General features: G+C 41.3%; 1 protein-coding gene across 5 annotated transcripts in view; it reads left to right on the forward strand.

The window, feature by feature from the left end:
• The window catches only part of NDST1 (N-deacetylase and N-sulfotransferase 1), a 58,820-nt gene extending 49,916 nt beyond the window's left edge, over positions 1–8,904 (forward strand). For 4 of the 5 annotated variants that reach the window (XM_031953527.1, XM_031953528.1, XM_031953529.1 and 1 more), the window contains exon 17: positions 1,807–8,904. In XM_031953527.1, coding sequence (XP_031809387.1) covers positions 1,807–1,926 — 120 coding nt within the window. In that variant the 3' untranslated portion in view covers positions 1,927–8,904. The remainder of the gene's footprint in view (positions 1–1,806) is intronic. The other variant, XM_031953531.1, reaches the window with a different exon arrangement.
• Positions 8,905–14,125: the final 5,221 nt, after the last annotated feature.

The following is a 14,125-nucleotide window of genomic DNA, read 5'->3' on the forward strand; positions in this document are numbered from 1 at the left end:
CCTTGCTTCCTATCTCATCAACTCTTCCCTCAAGTCTTCCCTCTCCTCACCATGAGTCATTACTCATTACTTCAAGTAGAAGACTATTGTCTTCTACTTGAATTTCACATAGAAGACTTTATCCTGCACCTCTCCAACAATATTATCATGTAATAAACACATATTAAGTGCTTATTATGGGCCAGGCACTGCACTAAGCTTTGAGGATACAGATAAAAACAAATAAGAACTTGCATTCTAATAGGTGAAGAAAATACATAAAAAGGGGGTAGCAGTAAAAAGATGGGGACATGAAATTAGACATGATTTCTAGAATTAGTTGGTGATGGGGAGACCTGGTTTAAGACTAGATAAAATATAAACTCATGTGTCTAGCACAGGTTTCCAGGGCAGATCCTAATTTCTAGTGAGAAGAAGATGGGAAGCAATATGGCCAGAGTTCAGAAAATGTATGTAAAGTATTTTGTAGACCCTGAAGCACTACATATCATCTTTATCATCGTCATTGTCATCATTTGATGTTATCTTAGTTTTTTTATAGTCATTCTACTAAACTATAAGTTCTTTTGATTTTTTTTTAATTAAAGCTTTTTATTTTCAGAACATATGCATAGATAATTTTCAACATTCACCTTTGCAGAAATTTTTGTGCTCCAGAAATTTTTTCCTTCCCTTCCTCCCATCCCTTTCCCTAGATGGCAAGTAATCCAACATGTTGAACATGTGCTATTCTTCTATACATATTTTCCCAATTATTATGGTGCACAAGAAAAATCAGATAAAAAAGGAAAAAATAAGAAAATAAAATGCAAGCAAACAACAATCTAAAAGATGTGATCCACTCTCATTCCCCACGGTCCTCTCTCTGGGTGCAGATGGCTTCTTCATCACAAAATTCATTTGAGATAGACAGAAAACGAATAGAGAGCTGGTTGGTCTTGGAGTTTAAAAAAAAAAAAAAAAAAAAAAAACCTGGGTTCAGGTGCTGCCTTTTACACTGATTGTCTTTGTGATGGAGTGCAAATCACTTAAGCTCTCAGTGGCTCCAGCTAGTCTCTCAGACTGTAAATTGTAGGACAGATACTCATCAGCTTTGTGGAGAGAGTTTCCTTATTAGGAGTTTCATAGTATAGCAATGAAGTCACAGGCCCAGTGGTCCAAAAGAATCTAGTTAGGGAGCTAGGCAAAAAATATTTGTTGTTATTTAGTTGTGTCTGACTCTCTGTGACCTTATGCACTGTTCATGGGGTTTACTTGGCAAAGACACTGGAGTGGTTCACTGTTTGCTTCTCCTGGGTCACACCATTTTACAGATGAGAACTTGGGCAAATAGGAGTTTATGTTAGTTAAATAATAGCCTTGGATCCCATCAGCCACATCTGAACTCGGATCTTCCTGACTTCAGACATGGTGCTTTATCTTGAAGCTTCTTCAACGGTGGGTTGCAATAGAACCGAATGTGGGGGGTTGTGAAATTATGATTTATTATCAGCAAATGCTTGATTTTACACCCGTTTTATATTTCTGCATACTCGGGGTTGTCTAAAAATTTCTCAGGCAAAAAGGGGTCACGAGTGGGAAAGTTTAAGAAGTCCTGCTCTCTCCTCTGTAGCTGTCCCACACAGGCCAGAGGATAAGAGATGCTGATTCCACAGGAAAACACAGCCACCCTTTGAATGAAATAATGTGTTTTTAGGGCTGAGACTAGATCATGTTATGCTGAAGGGAATGGGCTCAATAAAAAAGGAACAGATGAGTTCTGAGCAGACCACTGACTGACCTTTTGGTTTCCCTCTCTTGTTATAGTCACGAGCCTTCTTAAGAGACTATTACCGGGACCATAACATCGAACTTTCTAAGCTGCTTTATAAGATGGGCCAGACTTTGCCCACTTGGCTGCGGGAGGACCTCCAGAACACTAGGTAGCTGCTGCCATCCTCATGACCAGAGTGAGCATTCATGATGGCCAGGGAGCCCCCAGCCTCACACTGAGCCACCCGGGGGTGTGGAACATGGCCCAGAACTGCCAAGCACTTCTGAGCAGAACCCCACCAAGGCCTGACCTGGGAGCGGGAAGAAGAAGCGCCCGGTGCAGCCGAAGAGAGCTCCAGAGCCTCCCCCAGCCCGGGCCTCCCACCAGGTGTGAGGCCCCCAGCACTTCCTGAGACCTGCTCGAAGCTTCCCTAGGTGTAAGGTCGCTTCCACTTAGAGCGAAGCCCCTGCCTTGTGAGAGGGGTTCTGTACTACTCCTGACTGTACCCCGCACTCCCCTTCCCCAGGCAGGGCACTCCCTCAGTATTACTCGCTGGACAGTGAGGGGGGTAGAGTGGGAGGAGGGGCCTTTTGCTAGAGAGTACAGGGGTCCGGGATACGCCCCTGTCCATTTCGGAAAAGGCCCTTCAGAGACGCGGGCCTGGTACTCGGAGCTGGTTACCAGGCTGGACTTCAGTCTGATGGCCTCCAGGGAGTCCTGGAGCCCATCTGATCAATACCTTCCCTTTTCTGTCCTTAACATGTCTTTGGTACCTGCAGTATCTACTCAGTCCCCGGGGGATCTTTCCGGGGGATGTTTTTAGCCCCCCATCCTAACATCCTGACTCCCAGGACCAGGTCCTGGGGTTGTCCCACAATACTTACCCTAACCTCTCTCCCCACCTCTTCTCCCCCCATCAGCTATGACTTACGTGGTGTTTTCTGTGGTAAAAGACTGAGGTGACCGCGGGGTCCAGCTCCCAGAACCCATTCCAGTGTACATAAAATGCTCCCTCCAGCCCCAAGCAAAGGCTACGGGCAGCGAAGGTGGTGCCTACGGCCGGTACCTCTGCCTCTGTTCCTGCTCTGAGCAGGCCGAGGCTTCCCGGAGAACCTTTTAAAACCTCTCAAATACTAAAAGCTGAAGTATTTTAATATTTTGGTTTTTTGTTTCTTGGTGCCAGAGTTTGTGCCCTGATTCCTGGGGCCACACTGTATTATTTTATATAAACTGTCTCCGTCTCTATCTCTCTCTGTCTCTCCCTCCCTCCCTCTTTTTCTGTCTGTTTCTCTCCCCCTTTCTTTTGTTGGTTTGTTGGGGTCCGGCCGCTGCTGCCATCGGGACGGTGGCGGCGGGCACCTGGTCGCCGGGTCAGAGAGGTAGCCCCTGCCACCGATGGCTGAGGGAGGGTCTCGCTTCCTCTGTCTCACCCGAGGCTGCCTGATTTTTATCTCCTGCAGGCAGCAGATAAAATCAGGGAGGCGCAGACCCCCCCTTCCCCCCCCCCCCCCCCCCGGTATCTGTCACACTGGTCCGTGATCCTGCCGTGGCACAGCTATATATGTATTAGGGAGAGAGGCCGGGCTTCGGCACTGGGACTATGGTTTTCAGGGATCTGGTGTTCCTGACTGGGGAGGTCTCGTGTGCCTGGGAAGTTGCCTGAGATCTTGGCCACAGAAAAACAAAACATGGAAGGGTTTGAGTGAGGAGGATTACCACGAGATCTGGAAACCCCCATGTTCTTGTCAGCCGTTAGTTCTAACCTATTCTTTTCGGTATGTCTGTGTTAGAGTCATACAGCCCTGGCAGGAACGCCAATGTATTGATCATCTAGAAGATTGGAAGAGGAGACACGCAAGGGACCAATGTGAATGTATAGGTGGATGGGAAGGGGAAGGTGCCACTGGATAAGCCTGTCTAACGGCATCTGTTGGCAGCAGCAGGATCCTCGGCATTGGGGATGTAGCTTATCGGGGCTTAAGTCTCTAGTTCAGCATCTCTTATCCTCTAGCCTGTGTGGGAATGGCAAAGGCAAGCCGGAGAACTGAGGTTCCCAGCATGGACATCATACTTCTAGGGCCCATGTTTTAGGTGGGGGGGCCCTGGTCACTTGGCTTATTGGTACAGTTGGCACTATCCCCGCCTCCGTGGAAGACCAGGCCAAAGTACCTTTCCTGGATCAGACTCCAGGTGAGTCTGAGAGCCCTCCCATAACCACAGGAGATCAGATTCACGAGTCACCTGGAAGGGTGCAAATGAGCGTAGGATCAAGTTCATCAGTGACTTCTGCCCTGAGAAGGGTAGTCTGAGAAGTCTTGTGTCTGGGGGATTTAGGGTAGGATATGAAGAAAGAAAACCAATGAGTCATAACTTAAATCCAGGTCTCTATCCTGGATGGAGAGAAGCCAGGAAGCAAAAAACAATGCACATGTACTTCCTCTGGGAAACACAGAGTGAGTAGACAGAATGATTAAAGTGGTCCTTAGTACAATCCAGTTCTTCAGAGAGAGAGACAGCAACAAAAATGAGTTGAAGGGGGAAAAAAAAAAAAACTTAAAAATATGAATTACTTGAGGCAAAATTCTTTTTACAAAACTTCTGGGGAAACTGGAAAAGTTTGGCAAAAATAGAGACTGGCAGCCAGCATCACATACCACAATAAGTTCTAAGTGGATAAGTGATCTAAAAAAAATGACATTAAAAAAAAGGGAGAAATGGCAGTATACTAGCCCAAGCATACTCTAAAGTCTCCATAGAGTTCCCGAGCCAAGATAAGGCAGGACGGTGCTGTCTAGTTTTCTGTTAAAGACATAGGGTGTGACCTTCCCAAGTAAAAGAGGTAGGGTCCGGAAAGGTGGGAGTGGTAACATTGGGCAAAGGAGGGGCAAAATTGCCTCAGCCAGGTGTCTTGTTCAGTTAAGCTATGGGGGCTGGAAAACTGCACTTGATGTAAGTAATTCTAACAAGGTCATTATGCTCTCACTTTGAGCCTGCCCATACACAGTAGCTGTAAGTCAACTCAGAACTGGTGTTTATTATGATTTGGCTCTGGGCTGACTGGAAAAGAATGGGGGAAATGAGACAAGGGGAGAGTTCTTCAGGAAAGAGCAACGCAACTTCTGGGGGCCTAGGTGTTTCCTTAGTGCTTTTTCCTGGTGTTCCCCTGTGTTGTGTTTGGACCACTGTAGGACCCTGTCTGTGGGTGGCTGCAGCTGACCCCTTCCCTACACTTGTGGGTGAGTCTTAGTCAGAATTCATGGGACCTTGGCACAGAATAGCTTCTATACCTGGATCTCAGTCATTCTGATCAGTGGAGGAGACATAATGGAATAGATGGAGTACATTGGATGTTTGGGAAAACATTAATGAAGGGCTCCTGGTGAGCCTTCCCTTTGCCCTTCCCTTCAAGGTACAATGTTAGATGCCAGTCTGGAAGTGGATCATCTGCAGAGTGAAGTTTTCTCCTTTCTGGAAACCTGACCGTGTGACAGGTCCATGCAGCTCAGTAGTTGGCCAAAGAAAAAAGGATATGGTGATTAGAGTAGGGTAGAACTGGGTTGCAAGGACTGATCCTGGCTCGAAGATCTGTGGAGCCAGAGTTGAGAGCCAACCCCATTCTAAAGTGCAAGATAGAATGGGATTCTCACCCAATACCAAATTGTTTGAATGATTACAGCTTTGTAGTATAGTCTGAGATCTGGTACTATTAGGCCCCTTTCTTTCCCACTTTTTTTGAAATATTTTGATATTTTTTTAGTTGATTCCCTTGACATTCTTGATCTTTTTTCTAATGGGATTCTCTAAAAAAGACCTACTTACCCCATCTTTTCCTTAACTTGGTGCTAGAGTGGGATTTGTCGAGGATCCACAATTGCTGACTTAGTGGGCAGAATGCTATAACTGACGGGTGATAGAGAAATCTTGGGTCCCCGAGTCTAGTAAAGATAATTGCCCGTCTTGCCAATAATGGGCATATTGGTATCTTTTCTAACTGGAAATCTTTGGCGGGCCATTGGGACACAGGAAGAGAGCTGACTGCCTTCTTCTTGTCCGGTTGCCCTGGGTTATCGGGGGCAAGTTTATAGATTCAACCAGTTGTCCTGTCCCAGTGTTATATATTGCTCTGAGTCAGGAAGCAAGCCCACGTGGTGGTCTCTTGCAGGCTCACTTTGGATCACAGCATCTCTAAGCTATTTACTGATTCAGGAGTCAGGAATCGCCCACCGATCCTAACCCCTCGTAAAACTGTGAAGTGACTCAGATGTGGTGTTCCCCTTACCCCCCACCCGGCCTCTACCACGGCTAGGTCCATTCCTTCTCATTGTGGCAAAAGCTGTAAGAGAGCTCCGTCTGGACATCATCACCTGCCCTCCACGTTAACTTTTTCGGTTCCCTCTCCTCCCCCTTCCTATTTGCAAAGCCAGGCCGAGAGAAGTCACTCCTTTCGGGCCGGACTCCCTGTATATCAGCTTTTGCCCCACACTTTGGATTCTGTCTTGCGCCTCTCCTCTGAAGGGCTTCCCAGTCTTGGGTTTCTGAGCCTCCTGCCACAGTTGTAATATTTTCTGGTTTTGTTAAACTCCCAATGATGTTTGAATAGAGATGAGACGGAAAGTACACTTCTAGGCCTAGCTCCTCGAGAAGATGTTCTTTAATTGTAGAGAGCTCCTGGAAGTGGGGCGGGGAACTCAAGTGTTTGGACAAAAGTAAAGGAGGAAAGTACCCAGAAATAGAACTGGCTGTGAATAGGTGGAGCTACTTCTTTTAGATGTCGCGCTAGTGGGATTTACCCTAATCCAGCTGCTCTGTATTTTGAGATGGCAGCAGAGTCCCCACAATGGTAATTTCCATTTGAGTCTGGATGCACCAGGCAGTGTGGATCTGGGAGGGGAGGAGAATTTGTTGGAGCTGCTGTTGTAGCTCTGGAAGTTGAAGGCAATTCCATCCCATTTGGATGGGAGGCTGAATGATGTAAGACCTATTACTCTGGCTTAGTTGGAACAGGCTGGAGCCGGGTCAAAATGGGCAGTAGTTAAACTAAGCCCTATTGGGATAGGGAGACAGGGGCTTAAAAACTCGGGCAGTCCTGGGGAAGACAGGTTGGCAAGGATCCTGTCTGTCTGTTGTTATTGCTGCTGCTTCCTTTTAACAGAGCTGGAGAATTCCATCCTTTTAGGAGCTGCCCTGCTAGGTCTAGAAACCTGAACCTAATGGAGTGATATCATTGTGATTAGAGTCTTAACAGTTCCTCTGCTGGTGGAAAAGGCCTAAGGGATAAAGCAGCATTCTCATAGAAATCCTTGAGAAAGAGATTTCCAATGTTCTTTTCATAGATTTCTTGCTATTTCTTCCCTTCCTCAGCCCCCATTCCCAAGTAAGGTATCCTAAGGAGATATCAACTCTTAGTGACTGGTACCATTAACTGGACTTGAGAAGACCATGACCCGGTGACAACTAATAATCAATTGAGATACTTCATTGCAGAAGACCAACATGGAAAAGATCTCAATAGGTTAGAATAATGAGAAATTATAGTAGAATTAAATGTAAAACCTTGATTAAAAAAAGTCAAACTGCACAATTGTAGAATTGGAGTTGGGGGTGTATGTGGAAAGATATTTTGATGTAGGGGAAAAAGTGATGCAGAGATGAGAACCATTCCTACCATGAGAGCTTTAAATTCATCTTGAAGAAGCCTCCAAACCTGTCAAGGGAGTATAGTTTTTATACCTCTGCCTTGGTGTAAGTGGAAGCTGACAGCTTGGAAGGAGGCTCCTTCTTCATCAATAACTTTCTACATTAGGAGTTAGGTTGGCAGAGTCAAGAGGCAATATTAATCAGCTCTTCCCCAATTGCCAGAAATCTGGACTCCAAGCTTTGGCTGCTTTTCTAAGATTGAGGGTCTTGTTGCCACCACATGGGTTAGCCAATATTATTATCTATCTGGGCTTCTGCTGGTATCAGTCCCCTTGGTGGGCAGGCATTTGTGAAGCATCTGCTCTGCACATAATCATGTACTTGGTGTAGCTTGGGAGAAAAGCATAAAACCTTATCCTCCCATAACAAAGTTATAGCCTAATAGTGGAAACAAATAAAAAAAACCCAAAACAACCACTTAAAAAATAAGTTTCTGCTTAAAGTGTCATATTAATGATCCACATAGTAAAATCTAAACTGAGGAGGGGAAAGTGATCCAGGCCAAAGGCAGTTTAGAAAAACTCCACAGAGATGGAATTTGGGGTCTTAAGGCACTCATGATGGGTAAAATTTCAGGAGGAGAAGAAGGGGAAGGCATGGAAGTAGGCCTGTGAGGGAGAAGGAAATAAATCCTCACTGAATCTTTTTGCCTTTGGTCCAAGGAACTAGGCGTACTTCTCAGAAAAGGGGATTTCCTGTTGAGCTTGAATTCTATCCACTTGTGTTGCCTTGCACTCAGGGAGAGCCTGGGAAATACTTGCTTTGTCCTTTCACCTTTGGGTTCATACTGGCTGGAATAAGGTCTGGTCTGCTCACGTGCGTAAGGAATGAGGAGTCTGACCCATGATTTCTGTATGTCCTGTCCCTCTGGGCCTTGGGTAAGAAAAATTGGCAGTGGAAACTCTAGACAAATGACTCTAAAGAGTCTGGGTGAAACGAGCTATGTATTTTCACTTGAAAATTTCCCCTATCCCACCTCCCTTCTCTCTCTGGCTCTGATTCATTGACACACACACACACATATATATATATATATCCTACAAGAGTCGGGGTAGGAAGGGAAAGGGGTGCGTGGAGAGTGGGGGAACCAAAAAGGTTATACGGAAAGTGCAAACAAAGCAAAGAAAGATTTATACAGCTCTTTGTTTTTATTATCTTCAAGACCCCCTCTCCCCTTTTGCCAATCTTTGAATAGAATCCATGTCTCTTCCTGGGGAGAGGAAACCCATAGTTGGGATGTGGGGGGAAGGGAGGAGCAGTGTTAAGGGAAAGAGAAAGAAGGATCTCTTCCCATCTTAGGAGGGATGGGGTGGGGGCAAGGTAAAGCTCAACCCCATCTCTCCTGTTTCCTAGTGCTCTTATACCAGCCTTTTGGTTTCATTGGAAAAGAGAACCTTCATCACTAATGTACAATCTTGAACTAACTGCTAATAAAATGGGATTGTTTGTATTCATTTCTCTGGGTTGTTTTTCTTTTTTTCCAAGTGATGTTTGAGAATATAATTTCTCACTGTTAGGGATTTCCCAATGAAAGTGAATAACTTTGGTTATTTGCACTTTGTAGAGGGAACTAGTCATTTGAATCTCAAGAACTAAGTTAGTAGGAACTAATACTTGCAAACTGTCCTACGTTTTCTGTACCATTTTATACCCGCGTCATGTTTCCCTACTTCTCTGCAAAGAAAGGAGAGAGCTTCTTCCTCATGTTGTTTATTTGGTACTAAGTTTGGTCTTTGTAATTTCATGGCATTCAGTTTAAGTTATTTTGTTATTCTTACAATTTATGTCCTTGTAGTTGTGTATGGTTTTCCTTCCCCTGCTTACTTCATTATAGATTAGCACCTATGTCTTCAGTTGCCTTCTTGGTATTCATCATATTTCTCATTTCCTACAGCATAATAATGTTCTTGTCCATTCACATACCACAACTTCCTAAATCATTATTACCTGATGAATTACAGATTTATAGACTATTAGGTTATTCAGTCCAATCCCTATCATGAATAATTCAAAAAGGGGATCATCTAGTATTAATTCTTGCAATGTCGCAGTGACGGGGAGCTTCACCAAGCAGCCATTCCATTGACAGGTAACCAATTGATAACAAGAAACTTCTATTAAGTTCAGATATAGTTCTTTCTGTCTTTCTATTATTGATACTAGTTCTGTTTTCCAAGGCCAAGCAGAACAAAAATATACTACGGGAAAGAACTTTGGAGAGGGCAGACATAATCAGCAATGTAAACTAAGTCTTCTTTTCAGTCTAAATATCCAAGATTCCTTTTAACTTTTGATAAGAATACAGGTTCCTGTGTCTTCCTCATCCCATATTCCAGTTCACTAGCATCTCCTAAAATGTGGATTCCAAAACTGAACACGAGACTCCACCTGGAACGTATTCAATGGGCTTTCTCCCCTAGGTTCTGGACACTATAACTTTACTGTTGACTTCATATTGTGCTTATACTAGCTGTTGTCTAGCCAGGTCTTTTCTTTTCTGAATGTGTATAGTTGATCTTTTGAATCCTGAGCTATAGGACTTTTCGTGGGTAACAAACCCATTAAAAAAAAAAAAAAAAGATGAAGAATCCTTCAACTTGTAGGCCGATGCCAAAAAGGACAGCCAGGTCATTCTATAGCATGTTCTTTGATGTCTTCTTCAGAGTCAGAATCCCGTGCTACAGGGTGTTTTTTTTTTTTTTTTTTTTTTTTTACTAAGTTTTAAATGTGATTGTAGAACATCAGATGCTCTGTGCACTCAACCAAGCAAGCCCAGTGAGAAAGATTCAGTAGACTTCTTTGACCTAGTTGGATTTCTTTGGAGAGAGAGTGTTTAAAATTCCACCCCACTGCTAGATATTTGGCCCAGGGGGATCAAAGACAAAAGATCAAAAGGAAAAAAATGGCTTATATTCCCTGAAATATTTATAGTAGCATTTTTTGTGAGAGCAAAGAAACAAAGGACAAGTTCATCAGCTGGAAAATGACCAAATAAATAGTGGTACATGAATATTAATTAGTCTGCAAATATAAGTGCTTAGTGCCACAGTACTATGCTAAATACTGGCAATGCAAAGAAAGGAAAAAATGGTCTTTGCTTTCAAGGAAACCACATTTTAGTGGGGGAAGACAGCATATAGCATATATGTAGTATACATCCAAGATATACATCCATTGAGGATGATCAGGAAAGACCTCTTGAAGAAAGCAGAATTTGGGTGGAGACTTGTAGGAGGACAGGGGAGTCAGGAGGCAGAGGTGCTGAGGAAGAGCATCCTGGGTGCGGTGCACAGCCAATGAAAAGGCACAGAATCAGGAAATGGGGGAACAGAAGGAAGGCTGGTGTCAGTGGATTGCAGAGTATATGGAGGATAGCTAAGTTTTAAAAAAACTCAGGAAGTAGGGAGGAAATAAATGGCGAAGGAAGGGCTTTAAAAGCCAACCAGAGGATTTTACGCTCCTGGCACATACTGAGAAGGCAGCATTTGTTTTAGGAAGATACTTTGGCAGTTGAGGAAAGGATATGGGAGAAAAAAGTATGAAAATAATTTTTCAAAAATACATTAATGGAGAAAAGGGTGGGGAGAAGAGGTGCCAGGAGCCTCTCTCTTATGTGAAGTATGTAAAGGAGAGTTTAATGCAAAATGTTTAGTATAATGATGTTCTTGTTGTTTGTTCCTCATTCTGGAAGAGAAGTGAGACATCAAGAAAGTGATGCATGACATGCAAGGGAGTTGGGTTTGAGTGAGAGGGCTGAACAAGGGCACCTGCCTCAGTTTCCCCTCCAGAGCACCTGGGTCCAGTGGCCAGATATAGTCAGAAGGACCGGAGATGGCCCTGGATGCAGTGGGAGACCTTTGCTTTTGTAAACTAAGGTCTTTAATAGGTCTCAGTTTGACATTGTAGTAGTACATTAAACAAGGAAACGGGAAAGGAAGAGAAAAGGAAGGAATTTAAGAGGAAGAGCAGTCAGGGAGCGAATGAATGCAAGAACAAAAAACTTCATATTCTGGAGAAAATAGAAGTGTGATCAATAGTGCATACAGAAGGGTTGGCCTTGCATGGAGAGCAGAGTGAAGGAGAAGATAGTGGGGAGAGACGTCATAATAAGGTGAAATAAATGGTTTTCACTCACAAAACAGCAGAGGATGGTAGAACTGATTAGAAAGAAAAATTTAAAAATGTCATTTTCCATAAGGATACTTGAAATACATTCGCAGTTAAACATGAAGAGCTGGAGCAAAATTTATTATGCTTGAGGTGAACTAGAAAAAACAGGTATTATCTGAGACAAGGCAATGATAAAAGTAGACATAGTTAAAGGGATAAATAGAGAATTACCTTATGCTTGAAGGCATAATAGACAATGAAATAATATCAATACTTACCAGTTATCCTCCACTATATAGCATCTAAGTGTTTGATGGAAAAGTTAATTGAATTACTGGGAGAAATATGTAGCAAACCATAACAGTTAGAGACCTTGAGGTACAGTTTAAGAACTAGTTGGTTGGTTGTTCTGTTCTTGAAGAGGATCAAAGGATTATGTTAGAGTCAAGTTTGTGTCTGACTGGCTGTCAGAACAGTATAAGATTGGAACTTTCTGTCATATGTTGGACACAAATAGTCATAATGAACATTTGGGGTAGATAAATCTAATAAAAAATTTAAAGGAGAGATTAAGAACTTAAATAGAAGTTTAGGGAAGATATGATAGATCTCTGGTTATAATGAATAGGAATATAAAGGAGTGTATATATAAAAGGAGAATTTATAAAGGTACATGAACCCTTAATAAAAGTTGACCATGGACTTGAAGGTGGATCAAAGAACAAATCAGAAACAATGAAGAATTTCATGTAAGAAAATAACAGCAATGAGAACATATCAAATCTTTTGGAATACAAGCAAAACAATCCTAAAACATAAATTGATTTTTAAAATACTTTCAATAACAAAAGAGAAAAAAAGAGATCAATGAATTGAATATATAATTTAAAAAGATAAAACAAAAGTGACAACCCCCCCAACTAAAGATGAAAATAGAAATTCTGAAAATCTAGGATGAGATTAACAAAATTAGACAAATTTACCATTGAATTGATAAATAAAATTTGAAGTTGTTTAAAAACTAATATAATATATAAAAATTAATTTCATTCAAAAAGGACAGAGGAAATTCAAATTACCAATATAAAAACAGAAAAGTACTCATGACAAATGGAAGAGAATAACGGAAAAAAATAGAAACTATTTGACCAGCTATATGTTAAAAAATAAATAACTGAAACCATTTGCAACAATTTAATATACCTAGAATAGTGCAAGACTTCATAATTTACAGGAGGACCTGAGTTCAAATGTGGCTTCAGATATTTAACACTTTCTAGCTGAGTGACCCTGGGAAAGTCACAACCTCAACTGCCTCAGCAAAAAAAAAAAAATAATAATAATTCATAATTTATGTAACTCAAAGTTGAACAATCCAAACAAATTAGTTAAATTTGTAAATTATCAAAGGAAAAAATCCAGGCTTGAATGGAGTTACAAATGAAAAATATGATAGTTAATCCCGATTCTCATACACTATTTACAAAAATAGAAAAAAAAAGAGATGCTACTGAACTAATTTTATGACACAAATATTTTCTTGATACTAAACCAGAGAGAAATAAAGTACAGAAAGAAGACTTCAAGTCAATATTCCTAATGAATATTGATGCTAAATATTTAATAAAATCTTACCAAGGCACATTTTAAAAGATATAGGCTGCATATAATATGTTTTTTAAAATATATATTGATTGGTTTTGCTGAATTTTATTCTTTTAAAAAGTTCTTTTTAAAGGCTTGCTTTCTGAGAAGAGCTGGGAGAGGGAGATAAGGAGAAATCTCAGTTATTTAAAATGAAACATCAATAAGGTCTTTTTTTTTTATAATATTAGTCAAGAGAATAGGAAATTGACAAAGAAATTGAGATGATGAATAGCTTCAGCAAAATTACAGGCTACAAAATAAAACCTCAAAAATCAATAACATTTCTATATAATTATCACAAAATCCAAGAAGTAATAATAGGTAGGGTAATCCCATTTCAAATAATTACCAAATATAAAATATTGATTTGTCAAAGCACACAAAAACTTAAGTGCTTTCAAATACAATGTGTGCTTTAAGGAAATAAGTAGCTAAATGAATATTTAGTGTTCATGAATAAGCTGTGCCAATATATTTTAAATTTGATTATATTTTTAAAAATTGTTGTATTTTTTTCTAGTTAGACATATATATTAACCTTTTAAATATACATTTCTTTGTGAATCATGTTGGGAGAGAAAAATCAGAATAAAAGGGAAAAACCATGGGAGAGGGAAAAAAAACAGAACAAAAAGTGGACATAGCATGTGTTGATTTACATTCAATCTCCATAGCTCTTTTTCTGGATGCAGATGGCATTTTCTGTCCAACGTCTATTGAGATTGCCTTGGATCACTGAACCACTGAGAAGAACCAAGTCTTTCATAGTTGATCATCACATAATCTTACTGTATATAATGTGTTCCTGGTTCTGCTTGTTTCACTCAGCATCAGTTCATGTAAATCTTTTCAGGCCTTTTAAAAATCAGCTTGTTCATCATTTTTTATAGAACAATAATATACCTTTACTTTATGGAG

Source organism: Sarcophilus harrisii, chromosome 2 (genome assembly GCF_902635505.1).
Source record: "Sarcophilus harrisii chromosome 2, mSarHar1.11, whole genome shotgun sequence".
Taxonomy (NCBI): domain Eukaryota; kingdom Metazoa; phylum Chordata; class Mammalia; order Dasyuromorphia; family Dasyuridae; genus Sarcophilus; species Sarcophilus harrisii.